The sequence below is a fragment of the Ictidomys tridecemlineatus genome, chromosome 8 (genome assembly GCF_052094955.1).
Source record: "Ictidomys tridecemlineatus isolate mIctTri1 chromosome 8, mIctTri1.hap1, whole genome shotgun sequence".
Lineage (NCBI taxonomy): Eukaryota > Metazoa > Chordata > Mammalia > Rodentia > Sciuridae > Ictidomys > Ictidomys tridecemlineatus.
Window position 1 is genome coordinate 123,218,424 of NC_135484.1, and position 16,739 is coordinate 123,235,162.

Below are 16,739 nucleotides of genomic sequence, written 5' to 3' on the forward strand. Positions count from 1 at the left end.
TGTTGTGAACAACCAATAAAAAAAAAAAAAAGAAAAAAAAAAAAAAAGACATCATCTGGTCACTTTGACCCCAAAAGCAAGATTATGGCAACCTGTGCTGTGCATTTCCAGCAGGAAAGGACCTTCACACTGATTTGCAGTTACACACTTGGTGTTTTCTTTCTCCTTGACCTATTTATAGCAGGGTGAACACCTGGCTGCTGAGAAGGAAAACTCCATGCAGGTTAAAGGGGAGTGAACCTCTGACCCAGGCAGACCTAGCTCTGAGTGTGTTTTTCACTACTAACTAGCTGAGTGACCCTGAGTGTATTAATTAGCCACTGTGAGCTGCAGCTGCCTTAGTGTGATGTCTGGTGGTCCACAAATTATTATTTAGCAGGAAAATTAATGAAAAGCAAAGAACACAATGGCCTTGAAGACATTTGGGCCAGGAGACTTTGTTCCCCTCTGGAGGCATGTGAAGAGAGACGGCTGTCACATCCACCTGACATGGCCAAGGGTGGCATGGGGGCCCTCTCAAGGGTCAGCCTTTCATCCAGGGTGTATTTAGTGACCACCACAACAGAAGGATCTGAGGAGTACCAGAAAGGTGCCTGAGATCCCACCTGAGAACTTTCCATTTTTTGGAACCTGTTCTTTTCAATGCTACTTGGATGACCTTGGGTGACCCAGCTCTCAGAGCAGCTTTCTTTCCTCCATACCAACCTGCTCCAGGACCACCTTCATCCCCTCAGCAGAGTCAGCCTAGGGGTTGAACAGGTATATAGAGGGATGTCAGGTACCGTCTGTTTGTTTATGTTTTGCCAAGTGTTTGTTTTGTGCCAGGGCCTCTCACTGGGAAGCCATGTTTTTTGGAAAGAACAAGGCAGAAGCAGGGAAGGAAGGATCAGGGCATGAGGGATTGAGGGCTTGCCAGGGCCAGCAGTGAGCCTCTGATGGACTCCACATAAGGAGTGACAGGACCAACTTTACACAAATCCCAAAGGTCCCTTCCTGGAAAGGATGAGCCCGATAGATCAGAATAAGCAGCATCTTAGAAACATAATCTGCCTGTGAATTGATTGAGGCCTTCCTCTTCCTGTCCCGCTGCCAGGATCCCAGGGCGTTGTTATCCTGCATTGATTTTAGGTATATCACTGATGTCCTGACTGAGGAGGATGCCTATGGTGAGTCATGTGCGAGGAGTGGGCCTGGAAGCTTCCTGGTTTACTGAAATGTGTACGCAGCAGCCATAGGCCCTGTTGGATGGATGAAAGAGTGAGTGATGATTTTTATTTTTTGCAGAAATACTAAAGAAAGGTAAAATTGGTAAAAAAGAAAGAGGTAGGTTATAAGAAAATTTCCTTCCTTGCTTGTTCTATCATTGTTCACTTTTAAGTGTCCCTGTCTTCTATGGGTACACATTATCCTCAGATGCACTGTGCCAACCTGGGTGACTCGGGGAGATTAAGGCATGAGGATCACAAACTCTAGGCCAGCCAGATGCACTGTGCCTAGCAACTAAGGCCCCAATCAGAATTGTGGGTCTAGGTGAAGAAGCCACATAGGTATGACCTCTGGCTGCAGGGTTCACTTCAGCCACTGCTCACAGAAAGTTTGACTTTAGGGTTCTACTGTAGGTTAGGGGGACCCTTGGGGAGTAGGGCATTCAGAGAGGGTATCTTGATCACCTGGAATTGATACTCCAATTGGCTGAACTTGTGGCAGGGTGCATGTGAAGGGCACTCAGAAGAGCTGGATTCTCTGGGCAACAGTTTAGCTGCAGACAATTTGAATCCAAAGTTCCCTGAAGGTGCAAGATGTTGACAAGTGTTGTGTTTTCCAAAATTAGGAAAGGTAGCAGAATACATCAGTCACTAGTATGGCATTATGTAAAAATGTGAATGTGTAACCTATGTGATTCTGCAATCTGTATTTGGGGTAAAAATTGGAGTTCATAACTCACTTGAAACTATTGTTCGAAGTATGATATGTCAAGAGCTTTGTAATGTTGTGAACAACCAATAAAAAAAAAAAAAAGAGCAAATGCTGATGCATGGCTACCCTGCCTACACCACATCATGCGCCTGGCTGGGGTACTCAGATGACACACTAAAGCAGGTGGGCTTTTTAACCTGGTTTTGCAGGCAACCTGAAAGGGGAAAAGTAAACTGGCTTTCCATCTGCACTCGCACCTCTGCAGTCATACATCACCTCTGACACCAGATGTGGACAGTTTTCTCCTATACCAAACAATTCTCTAATCTCGTGGGCACCATGGGTGGCCTACAACTTAATTCTAACTCTGGAGTTAGCATCAGACTCCACAGGTTATTGGCTCAGGCTCACAGGACTTCCCTACTTCAGATGCCAGTCATGCAAGTCTAGGTTGTCACTTGAGCTTTTGACCAACCATCTAGAAAATGGAGGTTTCTATAGAACCCAACCAACCCACCTCCTACTTCCACTGCCTTTGAATTTTATTATTTGCTAGAATGGCTCACAGAACTTAGGGAAACATTTGTGTACATTTACTGGTTTATTATAAAAGATATAATGCAGGAACAGCCAGGCAGAGGAGATATACAGAGCAGAATATGTGTCAGGGGCACCCAGACCAACCCTGAAGCTCTCTGGGCCCTTTCCTTTTGGGTTCTTCTAGAGGCTTAACTTAGGAGGCATGTTGATTACATAGTTGGCTATTGGCAGTAAACTCAACCTTCATCCCTTACCCTCTCTAGAGGTCTAGGGTGGGGGTTGGAAGTTCTAACACCTTATTAGGGCCTGGTCTTTCTGGTGATCAGCTCTGATATTCATGTCATTAGCATACAAAAGACACTACTCAAGAGATCCCTAGGGTTTGGGGGAGCTGTATGCTCAAAAAATGGGGCAGGGAAGTGGAAGAGGCAGATACCAAATCACACAGGCTTCCCTGGGAGAGATTTACAATTTTATTATTAGGTTTTCCAAATCCTCAATCGAAGGTTTCCTTCAGAAAGTACTTATATATGAATGAAAGTAAAGCCATTCACTTGCGGACCCTGGGACTCTGACATAATCATCCCAGCTCAAATTCTAGAAGGTGAGAGACTAATATTGATAATAGAGACTAATAGAACCATGTACCATTGTGCAGGTGACTTACCCATTGCTGAGCCTCAGTTTTCTCACTGTGAAACAGGGAAATAACAGCCTGTGTCTCAGTGGGGCAGTTTTGAAGAAAGCTGTAGGTTAGCATCCGATGGCTGACGTGTGGTATACAGATAGCACATTATTCATTTATTACTCTTTTGTTTTTTAAAAGATGGACACAATATTTTTTATTTATTTATTTATTACTTAGTGCTGAGGATGGAACCAGTACCTTACAAGTGCGAGTCAAACGCTCCACTGCTGAGCTACAACCCAGCCCCTACTCTTTCTTATTACATTGTACTCACCTAGAGTCGAGAGAGAGAGAAACAGACAGAGTCTGCTTTTGTTTGTTGCTCTTTTTATCCATTAGTTCGATGGCCGTCACAGAAAATCCTGGCTAAAAAGAGGGTCATTCATACTATATTCCCCTTCCAGGATTGCTGTGACAGCTTGAGAAATAGAGACAAGGAGCACTACCACTAGAAAGAATGATGCTCTGTTGGCCAAACTGCATCTCCTTTTAATTTTAACAATACATAATTGTTTTTCTGATTTATGCTATGACTGTTATGTTTATGAAACTCAGATCAGAAATTACTGAGGTACCTAATGTCAGGCAAGGGGAGCTCAGTACCTTATTCCATCCCATCTAACTTTCTGCCACTGGTCTTTGTTTTTTTTTAATATTTATTTTTTTAGTTGTAGTTGGACACAACACCTTTATTTCACTTGTTTATTTTTGTATATGGTGCTGGGGATCGAACCCAGGGTCTCGCACGTGCCAAGTGAGTGCTCTACTGCTGAGCCACAACCCAGCCCAGGTCCTGGTTCTTCATGGCATTTCCAGGAGCCAGTACCAACAGGTACTCCTCTTTCCCCATAGCTCTGTGCAGCAGCACTGAAGGATGGCTGGACCAGGTAAGTTATTTGTGTGGTAGTGGACTTGACCTTCTCATCAGCAGGAAGAGACTCATTGGAGAAGAGCCAGGGACTAAACAGCACCAACAAGGCCAAAAGCAATATGGCACATAGGCACACCAAAGCTCCAATGTAGACCAGGCTCATTCTCCAAAGATAAGTCCCAGTTAGAATGTTAGAACATCACATGAATAAAATAGAACTTGGAGACTGTCCACTTTAAGCAGCTATTGAGAATAGAAATCCATTCTATTAGATGAATCACAAGACTTGATTCAGCATTTCTGGACAGCTCCCAAGGCAGTCAGCTTAACTTTACAAAGCACTTTCCATTGCTTGAGGCCATTAAGTATTAGAAAGGTCTTGAATATTGGCAACCCTTCACTTCCAACTAACTTTCTGCCACTGGTCCTGGTTCTTCATGGAGTTTCCAGGAGCCAGGCTTCTCCTCTTCCACTGGAGTGACAACCTCCCTTTCCCAGACTGCCTCCTGATCAGATGGAACACCTGCACTTCTCCCTCCTTCATATATGACTATGGACCCCTGAGACGCCTACAATCTTCCTCTGAATGAATTGTGGTTGTCAACAACTCCAAATCCTTACATAGAGTAGGAAGCAGAGACTGTCTTCCCTCTTGATCCAGCCACTATAAGCCCATGAGTGTAGATCAAGGTGGCACCTTTTACCTGGCTTGTGATTGATCTGGCTACCAAAGTGTGGTTCATGGAGCATCAGCACCTGGGAGCTTGGGAGCTTGTCAGAAATGCAGAGTCCCGGCCTCTCCCCAGTCCTCCTACATTGAAAATGCATTATAACAAGATCCCTAAGTGATTGATGTGCACACTAATGTGGATTCTTTTAAACTTCTCAGCTAAAGATATAAAAGAGTCAGCATAAAGCAATAGAAAATATGATAGAGCTGGAATCAAATCTTGCCTTTCCCCCTCATTCCCTAAAAACCTGTGTGATTCTGAGCAAATTGCTTACTCTTGCTCCACTGCATTTTCTCTCTGTATAAAATGGAAATAATGTTAATTGATGGTTCTCAAAGTTGCCATATGTGACAAGGACCAGCATAAGGTAGATTCAGAGAAGGTGCTCAATGCAGGCTTCCTGCCCTCCTCCAGACTCAGGAGTCCAGAGCAGTGAATCTGGTAGGTCGGCCAGGCTCCAGAAAAATTTCATGGGCCTCTCAACACAAGAAGCCTGACATGCAGAGGCTGTGGCCAGCAGCCCTCTCTCAAGCACCACAGATCATGTAGTCAAGCTCCAATGTGTGTAGAAATGTCTTTAGAGAGTATGATACTGCGCTCAGGAAGAAACGGGCAATAAGTGCCTGGGTGCGTGTGAGCTGGGGATTTTTGTAGGCACTTAGGGAAGCAGAGGAAGGAGCTTGGGCAGTCCAGGCTCGGTCTGGAGCAACATCCAGCAGCCATTGCTGGCTCTGAGTGCAGCCTTGATGCCAGTATTGCACAGGAAGAAGAGGTTGATAAGCGAGAGAGCTTGCCAGTGGCCTGGCAATGTGTCCCCTCCTCCACATGACAGTGCCCACATTCCAGTCAATGACACTCTCCTGACAGCAAAGTCATAGGGAACAAATGTAGAGGCTTTTATTTCAAGAGCATAATTGAACCTCAAGACATATTAGGGAGCTCCCTGCAAATGTCAGATGTGGTGTGAAGGAGATCTCTGCAGGGAGCCTGAGGCCACACTCTGCTGCTCCTCAGTGCTGTGGCCTAGTCCTTTTTCCCCTCTGGGGCTTAGGCCCCTGGACCAGAGGGAACAGACTAGCCCGAAGGCCTTCCTCTCTTAAGATAAGACCCTCTGTGGGAAGGGCCAAGCAAATGTAGGTGCTTTATAAATCAGACTCTTGATTTGTGATTTCTCAGGGTGGTTGTCTTAGCAAACCATATCAGCCCCACTGTCCTCTTCAATTCTGACTGTGACATTTTGTAGTTCTAGGGGAAGGGTTGAGAGTGAAAGTGAGGCTGGGTAGGTCAGGAGGTGTGGTGTTGGGTCAACAAGGTAGCGGGGAGGAGGGAGGTAGTAGTGGCGGTAAAGTTAGGGAGTGGAATGAGAGAGTGGGGCTGGGGCTGGGGCCCGGCCTTTAGCACATACACACACCCAGTTTTGTTCCTTTTTGCTCTTAATTTCTTTTCATGACACAGTAAAAACTCAGTTAATTATATTAGAGATTTAACTTCTCTCTCCAGTTCCTTAACTGCAGGTAACTGAAAATCATTGCCCTGATCCTAGGTACTGAGAGATGCAGTTTGCAGTTTTATTTTCAAGCCGCTTGTCTAAAGTTTGACTAGAAAATACCAAAAGGTTACTGGAAAATGTGGTCTGTGTATTATGGACATAGAGAGTCACTTCTGTAGAAAATCCAGGAGCTTTTGCCAAGTCAGAAGACAGATCCAAACTACTCAACCAAATGTATTTATAGGTTTAAAGTAAAGGTTAGGGCTGATCTCCAGGATGACATGCGTCGATGCCGCCTCATCAGAGACATGATTGGCCCAGAGAAGACTTTGATAAATATCCTCTTACACCACTAAGAAGTGACCACCTTGCCACTTTGTTCAGGGCCAAAACAAATTTCAAGCAAGAACTCATTTCAAGCAAGAATTAAAAACAGTGGGAATTTTAAAACTTACTGTCAGAGGAATTATGATTCTGTGGCCTTGTAGTAGGTGAACTCTTTTTAAAAAATGGAGGCTGATACTTTTTCGTTTTTGAATTCTGCAGAACAAGCTAAATAATACCAGGGTGATAGATTGGTCATCTTGCTAATATGAATAAACTCAAGCAAATGGGTCTCCCATTGGCGCCCTGATGTGTCAGTCATTAATTCCCTACGTAGCTCATCAGCTAGGCGGCTCTCAGGGAACTAGTGTGAAGAAGTATTGAAACTCTGGCAGAAATAAATGTGAGGATTGGTCATTCCTGACTGCTTATTGTTATGAAACAGTTATCATGTGTAAAATATTTTCATGAAAGGAGGTCACCATTGAATCTCTTTTTAAATTTTTTTTTTTAGTTATACATGGACACAGTATCTTTATTTTGTTTATTTACTTTATATGGTGCTGAGGATCAAACCCAGTGCCTCACACATGGGAGGCAAACGTTATTCCGCTGAGCCACTCCCCAGCCACCTCGAATCTTTTTTTTTTTTATAAAGATAAAAGGCTTGTTTCATACATTAAAATTGAAGTTTGGATTCCTTGAAGTGGCAGCAGAATCAGAAGTCCCATTATTTATACATGAGTTAATTTAGCTGCTTTTGTTTCATGAGGTCTTCCTCGTCCAAATAATTTATGATGAAAATTGATCCTGAGTGTACTGTCTTCTGCTTCTCACCGTCTTGTGAGGGAGCTCACACACTTAGCACGTTCTATAGATAGATTTCCTTTTCTGTCTTCTCCAAGCATGGGAAGGCTGGTGGTAGTCGGGGTGGAAGGGTCTTGCTCAAGTGCTGCACACCCAGCCCCTGGCTTCCAGGCAGGGTGGCAGCACACACTACAGAGATCCAGGGCTGGGAAAGTGAGGCCTGGATCTGAATTCACCCTTGACTTACCTTACTGTTCTTGAGTAAGTTACTTCTCTGCATTTCAGTTCTCTATTTATAATAGGTTAATATGTACTGCCTTGTAGGGTTTTTATAAGGATTAAATGAAACAAAATCCATGAAGTGCCCAGGGAAGCAGGTATTTCATTAAGTAGTTATTTATTAATGTGCCAGACACATGGTCGGTAGTAGTCAATAAATAACTCTTGAGCAAACTCAATATTGACTGTGCATATGATTCAGAATGATAGAATGGTTCCAACAATCTAACCAACACTGCAAAACACACCTATTTGTGGGAGTGTGGGGGCATCTCAATGTAAACTGGCCCTGAACTTCAGGGCCTAGCAAGTACTTCTTGTGACCCAGCCCAGGGCACTTTCAGACATTCCAGGGTCTTCATGAACAATTTGCATCTCCTCAAAAAAGACAGTATCTAGAACCAGAGTTCTAATTTCAGTGGCAACTCTTTGGTTCTTTTTGTTTGGGCTGCATGTGCTTGTCCTCAAAAAAGGAAATGTCAGGTGAATCTTCCTCAGCAGTTGATGGTACTGAGTGACAATGTCTCCTTGTTGGGAGTCACCCCTGCAGCAGAGTGAAGTCCCTTTCCTTACAGATGATGGATGCCAACCAGCACTGGGATGTGCCTGAGGCAGTGGAGTGGATGTCGAAGCTGGATTGAAGAGCCAACGTCCCCTGATGACATCCTGGGGCACGCAGCCATTTCCAAGGTGGGTAAACTGATGCTTCTGCTGCATTGGCCATTTATTTTTTTGTTTAGTTTTCCAGAAGGGTCATGGAAGATGGCCAAAATTTCTTTGCATTTTCCCTTTTACATTTCCTCATGGAATATTTGAAATAATTGTAACATGTGACAAGTAAGTATGGGAGCTGCAGACTGTACTTCCATTTGTTTGAGAAAGACAGTTGCTGAAAGTTGAAAGGCTACCAGCCATCTGAAGATTAATAGATGTTGTTCTCACACTTTATACATACAGAAATATGACTGATACTTAGATATAGATGGTCATTGATTTAAAATGGCTCAACATATGATTTTTTCATTTTATGATGGTGCAAAAGTGATAGGCATTTAGCAGAAACTGGACTTCAAGTTTTGAATTTGCATCCTTTCCCAGGGTTCCAATATGCAGTACAATACTCCTGCGATGCTGAGCAGGAGCAAGCAGAATCAAGTAGCAGCTCCCACTCATCCACACGATCACTAGGGGAAATAACCAGTGCTCTGCAGTGTGCCGAGCTGCCAAGCTAGTATGTTCCATGGGTGGTGTTTGATGAGTTTTCTACTTAGTATCCTCTCCACTTACAATGGGGTTTATCATTATCCTTATTGTAAGTGAGGAGCATCCTCACTCATTCACCCAGAATGAAACAAAAAGTGTAGACTTCTCTGGATGTCTCAGAAGGAAAGGTGTGCTTTGTTAATGTCAATGTCAAGCCTCCCTGAGAAGGTTTCCTGTGTTTTCCAAGAGCCCCTGAGAGAAATCCACTCTAATTGGTAGCCAGCCCCACTCCCTTTCAGGTTCTGAAAGAACCTCATATATTAAAAGAAAAGAAAGAAACAACAACTCATACATAAGGATATCCGAGAAGTTTTGTCTGTTTTGGAGGGCTTGCTCAGATTTATAGCATTGACCTTTGCAAGAATGCCAGTTGGTTAATTCATAAAGAGAACTAGAACTTCTAGGTTTTTCATCCTCAAACCAGCACAATCTCTGTCAGAAGCTGTATTAAGCCAGAGCTGCAGGATGAGTATGAAATACTGGCTAGGACTGGATGTGGAATTTGTAGATGTGCTGGATTCAGACCACAATGGCCCAGCATGGCTATCACCAAGCTGATATACTTGCTTCTGGCAGCAGAGACATTGAGACTCAAGCCTTGTCTCTCCCCCTGGGAACATTTGCCTCTGACTTGTGTTTTCATCGGATAACCCTTTTCTCCTGCACCCTGTGCTATTGAGTTATTACATTCATTTGGTTTCCAGCCAAGTCTTGCCCCCTTAGGAATCATTTTCTCCCTGAGGTGACTTTGCATAACTCTGCTCTCCCCTATTAGGATTTGATCATTAAAAGTTAATTCTGAGCCAGGTGCAGTGGCGCACACATGTAATCTCAGTGGTTCGGGAGGCTGAGGCAGGAGGATCACAAATTCAAAGCCATCCTCAGCAAAAGCGAGGTGCTAAGCAACTTAGTGAGACCCTCTCTCTAAATAAAATACAAAAATAGGGCTGGAGGTGTGGCTCAGTAGTCGAGTGCCCCCTGTATTCAACCCCCAGTAACCTCTGCCCCCTGCAAAAAAGTTAACTGTGATGGAGTAGTCTTAGTTCCAGGTTCTGGGAGGAACACTTCAATGCATCCTACCTAAACTCACAGGTCTTACAAGTGTATGAAGTCAGAGGCTCAGAGACCTGTTCTTCCAGTTTTCTCACTAAATCAGCATATGATCTACTTTAGGTGGGACACTCATCAGAAACCTGTTTCAGGAATTCTCTCCTTTCCTTACTTACAGCCTCATGAAAGAGAAAAACCTGAGACATGAAGTAAAGTTGGATGGGATCCTGGGCCGAGTGCAGTAGAAAGAAGTGGGAGAAGGATGATGAGTGTGGTCCTTTGTGAAAGAGGAAAAAAGAAAATTAACTCACCAGCTGGGGTGGGTAGCAGAAGTGATAATGTAGGGAACACCACACTACAGGGGAGGGAATGAGAGCAAGAGTCATGGAGCAACTGGGGCCTCTTTATTTAAAGAAAACCCCAACTTTCCAAGGAATAGTTCTGAAATGGGCAGCTCTGGATGAGAGGTCATGGGACAGCAAGACTTTTCACCTGAGTCCCACTTGTCTTTGCTTCTTAGAGTTCTTTAAGGGTTGCTGCACCCTAATGTATGCTGTATGCCCCAGCACTCCAGCCCCCACCTCTGCCCACCTGGAGGGTCTCCTTAGAAGCTCTTCTGGAATTTGATCCTCCCAGGTTTTGCCTACACAGGTGTGGGGATGTCATTTCCTTAGTAGGCATCAGAGGAAGGGGGCAAATGAGCCAGCTACAAGGGAGGGATGGTATGGAGATACCTAAGGGAATGCAGAATGCATGCTGGGGAGGTGCTGGGAAGGCAGTAGCTGGGGCCAGACAATAGGGTCCATTGCTAAGAGAATGCAACCAGAGGGAGCCACTGGAGGATCTCGGTGATGGCACGGTGATGGCTGGAGGAAAGGGCGAGTGGACTGGTATGGCAACAGAAGTGAATTGGGGGTGGGTTTGTGGAAGGCGAAGGATGGGCAGAAGGAAATAGGATGGGAACTGGGAGGCTCTTGCTACATCCAGGGGAGATGCAGAGTAGGGCAGGTTGAAGAGAGCAGACTCAGGAATTAGTGACAAGGAGGTACAAAAACTTGGTACATAGTCAGTGCCACACATAGACGGCCTTAGAGTGGTAGAATGAGTAACTCAAATGGTTTTCTCTCCTTACCTTTCCTTTTCTCCCTCTCTTCTAAGATAAAAGGACCAAGCAATCTTAAATTAGAAACTTCAGGAAGCATAAAATATTGTGTGAAAAGGCGCTTGAGAACCCATTTGTTGAAACTGAGACCTGCTGCAGTTAGGAAGCCAAGGCTTCAGGTGACTTGTGCATAACTTGGCCAAGTTCACACATCCTGCTTAAGGCAGGACAAGTGCTAGAGTAAGGGACACTGCCTTCTAAAATAAGGGCTATTTCTTCTGAGAAGTTGGCTTAATCTAGTGATTCACACATAAAGGAAAGTTGGGTGAGATCTCAGGCCAAATGCAGTAGAAAGAGCCTCCTCTGGCTCTGGAATTGGCCTAAAGTTGATGTGATGGGGGCACAGTTCTTACCTTGCACCTCTTTTTCTTCACCTGTAAAATGGGGCTACTGATGGCTCCTCTCCCGCTGGGTTGTGACTAGGAGTGATTGACGTCAGTATTTTACATGGTGCCTGACAGGCAGTAAGAGCTCAGAAAGTGTGGGCTCTGGGTGTCAGTGATCAAGAGATGGGACCGGACAGGAGCCAAAGATGTCTGAGGTGGGCAACTGTAGAATCTTAGTTCAGTGCAGAGGACCAGCTTAGGGCCTGGTGGCTGGTGAGTGAGTTAGCTTTCCAGGGCCAGGCAAGAGGATAGAGTAGCAGCATCATGTCTTGGAAGATTCCAGCAACTCACCAAGTGAAAAGTTTGCAAGTGAGCAATGGTCTCAGCCTTATCTGTGAAGTAGGATCTCAGTCATCCACATACCTGGAAGGGAGAGGATTTTGGAATTGACAGCGGCACATGAGGGTTCTAGAATAACCACTGAGAAAAAAGAAGAAAGGGAGAGGTAACCTGCAGGAAGAAGAGGTTGGACCCTGTGTGTCCATGAAGAGCCACTGCTTAGTGACCAGGTCTTCTCCCAGTTCCACACCACAGCACAGGCCTTGGAGCAGGAGAGCCAGGAAGGGAACTGATAGCAACTGTGAGCAGCGCTTGCCTTTGCTCTCTGGACATGCGTTGGTCCCTCCACACACATTCCCCTGGATATCTTCTTGCCAGTCTTTAAACTTCCCATGGTCCAACCCCAAGGATGTCTCCTTCTTCAGCTATAAATATTTTAAACACAAGGAGTTGTTTCAAATCTTATGAAAATGACACAAGACTGGCTTCTCTTGTAGGCACTGGTTCCATTAGGAATTGGCGTCGCCACTGGAGAGCAGATGAGTGACATGTCCTTGACCACGGACTGAGGACCCCATTGTACATTAGGCTCCCATACCTGTTGCATTGTGAGCTGGGAATTTTTGTTATCTTAAAAATCAGCAGTTCCTTAGTGTCTGCAGTCAGATGTAGTCAAAAGGTTGCAGCTTTTTCTATAATTCATGGGACTCAGGTCATTGATTTTTTTCCATATCAGAATGGACAAGGCAGCAATTTAAAGTTATGATCACAAGGGCAAACAATGGCTTCAAGAAAGCCAGCTTCCAAATTGAAGAAACATGATGGTATTTGCTTTCTGTGCTTATAAACTAAGCTCAAGTGCCTCCCAACACCTGCTGCAGCCAGCCCACGAGCCAAGCAGTGTGAGGAACAAATTCTCAGTTTTCCCATCAAAGGAGCAATACTGCTCTGCCATGGTTCCGTTTTGTCATTGTGCCACCTGCTCATCGCTATTTCTGTACTTCATCCTGATGCTCCACTTCACTCCTACTTGCCAATCGACACAGCAGTTATTCCTTAATAAATGGCGGGCTGATGCGATCTGTACCTGACTCACACTGTCACATTCACAGATTTGTAAAGAAGTGAGCCCAAAGTCCCTGCCTGCACTGTCAGGGCCACCACATGCCAAGTGAGAATAATACAGCCCAGGCTTGCTGAAGACCTCTGATGAGTCACAGCTGGCATGGAATCACCATGTTGCCAGGCTTAGGGATCCTGAGGGCTAAGGCTGACTCTTTGTGTTATTTTTAATTCTATTTCCAGTGCCACAATAGAGTGATATTTAAGCAACTCCTACAAGTGAATGCCCTGCAGTTTCTCCAGATTGATAGCTGCAGACTGGGAAGTGTCAATGAAAACCTCTCAGTATTACTGATGGCCAAGAAGTTTGGAAGTAAGAGCCCTGCAGAGGCTGCAGGCCAGACCTGTTTCTCCTGCCATCAGACCCCATGGTTCCCTTGGGGGTCTTTGCAATTCACATAAGCCTGTAGTTTGCTGTGCTGGTTTCTTTCTAACTCTTCATTTAGCCCTAATCAAGGAATCTTTGATGATTTTCATCCTGGAATTTCATTCAGTATTAATGAATGGTTTAATCACCTTTGGGTATTAATAAAAACCACAGGGTTCTCTTTCATTCCTTCCTTTCTCTGTGCTACCTTTGGCATTAAATAGAAATTTCTTCTAGTTCCTGTTTGCCCCCATGCGGGTGGAGTTGGCCTCTGTGAACTGGTGCAGCACCTGATTATATTTGACTACATATCAGTCTCTGCAAGCCTTAAAAACAAGTCAGTAATGTGCCATTAACTCACTTTGCCCCTGAGTAGTGCCCCTTGGTTCAAGCCACATCTTCTATGATTCTACTCTCAAGACCAGAAATACTCAGAACCCAGTGCAGTGTTACAAGGGCCTAAAATGGCTTTAAGAAAGCCAGCTTCCAAAGTGAACAAACATAGTAGCATTTACTTTTTGTGTTCATAAACTGAACACAAACTATAACACAAAGGCTTTTAGTCTTGCTTGACTTTCCACATGGGGCAATAACAATGGAGACCCACCGGAGCAGAGTCATTGTTCCTTCTTGAAAGGTAAGCTCTTGGTAGCTGACTCACTTTGGTAAGTGTGTTGGGGGTGGAGTTTGAATCCAGACCTCCTCTCTCAAAACCAGCTCCATTTTCTGAAGCCAGCTTTCAGCACACATGCACTCTCCACTTCCATCCAGTCTCCTCTTCTGACCCTGGAGTCCTGTACCACCTGGCTGCAGCTTTGTGTAGTTAGTTCATCTTTTCGGCATGCCCAGGGGAACTTTATCATCTTGCCATGGTGAGTATCAAACCCCAAGCTTTGCACCTGCCAGACAAGTGTTCCACTGTAACCTCAGCCCCCAGGTGAAACTGAGATGGGATCCTTCCAGTCACTGCATCCATAAAGCTTTGCTTACTGTGCTTTTTGGTCTCCTAGAGTTAAAGGTGTCTTAAAAAAGCTCAATTAACATGATGCACAGAGAGGGCATGAAAACAGGCATTGGAAAGGTAAACACCAAAATGGAGCCAGCACAGTAGTGCACACCTTTAATCCCAGCAGCTCCGGAGGCTGAGGCAGGAGGTTCAGAGTTTCAAAGCCACCCTCAGCAATGGCGAGGCACTAAGCAACTCAGTGAGACCCCGACTCATTTAAATAAAATACAAAATAGGGCTGGGGATGTGGCTCAGTGGCACCCAATCCTCAGTAACCCTCCCAGCCAAATAAAGGGATCTATCTGGGCACATAGCAGGGGTCCTTTATAATTGTAATGGTTTCTTTCTTTAATATTTAGAGTGAGTTCCAAAGGTTTTGTCACTTATATTGTTAGGCCAAATACCCAGGTGAAAATTGTTTTTTTCTTAAGAAAAAGGAACTAGGTCAAAAAAATCAGTTACTATTTATTAGCTTTTAAGTAAGTTTTCATTGGCAGATGTAACTGTGCTGTTTGTTTTAGTGGTCACATTTTGTTGACTGAGGGAGCACAAAATGCTGAGCAAAAAAAGTGGGAATTTATATACTTATATACTCATCCCCACCCACCTGCCCAGAACCCTTCCCTAAACACTGGAGCATGTCCTCTCCACTCCAACATGGCATCACACAGAGGGCCTGTCTGTCATATAGGAATGCTCCATACATCAACCTTTATCAAGAGAGTACCAAGCTTAAAAAGGGATACTAGATATCATTCTTACCTGAATTTTCAGTGGCTCAGTGTGACTCAGGTAAGCTCTTGGTAGCTGACTTGGGACACCTCAGTATCCCTCAGTGCATTTCCCAAAGAAATAAGTAATAAAGTAATGAGTACACAGGTACTTCCTATTAATATGCCTAAACAATTTTATACTAAACCTATCTGTTCATCTGGAAGATGGAGGTTGACACCAGGTCATCCCCACTCCAATGAATAGGCTGATTCTAGCATGCAGAAAAACCACCTTCTAGGTTATGTTGCTTTTACTGCTCTCATTTCAGTTCCTGCCCGTGGGAACAAGGGCGGTCCAGACCAACCTTGAGAAGTCCCAGGGATCTTGAGGGATAGAATGAGTGCCACCAGTGCCTCAGTGCAGGAAGTTCCTGGTGCAATACTGGCAGTGCTGGAGGAAATGCCCGTACACCACCACACCGACAGTGCACGCCAACCCCACATGCTTTGTTCTTCTTTGCAGGGAACAACTATTCCCTGCTTATCTTTCAAGGCCCAACTGTGCTGTCTCATGTGGCTGTCTTCCTCCACAACCTGTTCTTAACACATGACACAGCACAGTCAGTGGCTTAGTGCCTGTGTCCACCAAAACCATGAGACTCATTTGCTAATTTCTTTATGCAGTCCCAGCACCAGGCTGCGCACTGCCTGCCTGCCACAGCTATTAATGATCAGGAGACTAAAGCAGCTTAGGTTACCTGTCCCCCTCCACCCCAAACATAAACACATCCCACCCTCCCACCACAAAACTAGAAAGTGGCTGACAGACTGACCCAAACCTATACTCTTCTAAACTAGTTACATAGCTGGAAAGAGACTCACTTGGTGATTTAATCTATTCATCTAACTTTGGGATATAGGCACCCAGGTGATTCCAGATACTTCATGGAATCTAAACTGATGCTTTTAGGGCATCACAGAACTTTTAGTTACCAGGGGCTTTGTGATTCACCTCAGCCCCCACATTTTACAGATAAAAAGCATCCAGGGCACAGAAGGGCTTTGCATAGAAGCCTTTGAAATCAGCTAAGCCATGATGGAGTCCATTTTTTAAGGGAAGTCCCCCCTCTGCCTTAAGAAAAGCATTATATGGGGCTGGGGATTGGCTCAAGCAGTAGCGCACTTGCCTGGCATGTATGCAGCCCGGGTTCGATCCTCAGCACCACATACCAACAAAGATGTTGTGTCTGCCAAGAACTAAAAACTAAATATTAAAAAATTCTCCTCTCTCTCCTCTCTCACTCTCTCTTTAAAAAAAAAAAAAAAAAGAAAAGCATTATCTGATTTCGGGCATTATTGTCCCAATTTGATTCCCTCTTCTAGGATGTGTGAATATGTGGACCATCTGCATGAACATTTCAAGTATCCTGTGGTAATCAAGCAGGCTTTCTACATGCCTCCTAAGGTAAGCTGGGACTTGGGACACCTTAGATGCTGCTAGCCACTAATGTGCCCACGAACATAGGGCACAAAGCTCTAACTCCCCAGAGTTTATTTTCATATCTAGAAACAAATGGCTTTTTAAGAGATCAGATCAAATTCCTAAGACCGGAAGGTTAGCATGGAGGTTAAATAGCTTTACAAGAATTCTTTAAAAAAACAAAAATTGGTACCATCTACAAGTTTGTGACCTAAAAGTTTCTGACTACGACGGTATTACCTGGGCCATTTGTCCTGGTCAGGTT

The 16,739-nt window shown here is 44.6% G+C and overlaps 1 protein-coding gene across 20 annotated transcripts in view; it reads left to right on the forward strand.

The window, feature by feature from the left end:
• Nucleotides 1-16,739, forward strand: part of LOC144366287 (mitochondrial enolase superfamily member 1-like) — a 34,921-nt gene that overhangs the window by 16,172 nt on the left and 2,010 nt on the right. For 5 of the 20 annotated variants that reach the window (XM_078020371.1, XM_078020352.1, XM_078020369.1 and 2 more), the window contains 3 exons: nt 1,094-1,166; nt 1,285-8,336; nt 10,138-16,459. In XM_078020371.1, the coding sequence (XP_077876497.1) occupies nt 1,094-1,166; nt 1,285-1,334 (123 nt within the window). In that variant the 3' untranslated portion in view covers nt 1,335-8,336; nt 10,138-16,459. Of the gene's footprint in view, nt 1-1,093; nt 1,258-1,284; nt 8,337-10,137; nt 16,460-16,739 lie in introns of all 20 variants that reach the window. The other 15 variants (XM_078020354.1, XM_078020359.1, XM_078020355.1 and 12 more) reach the window with 15 other exon arrangements.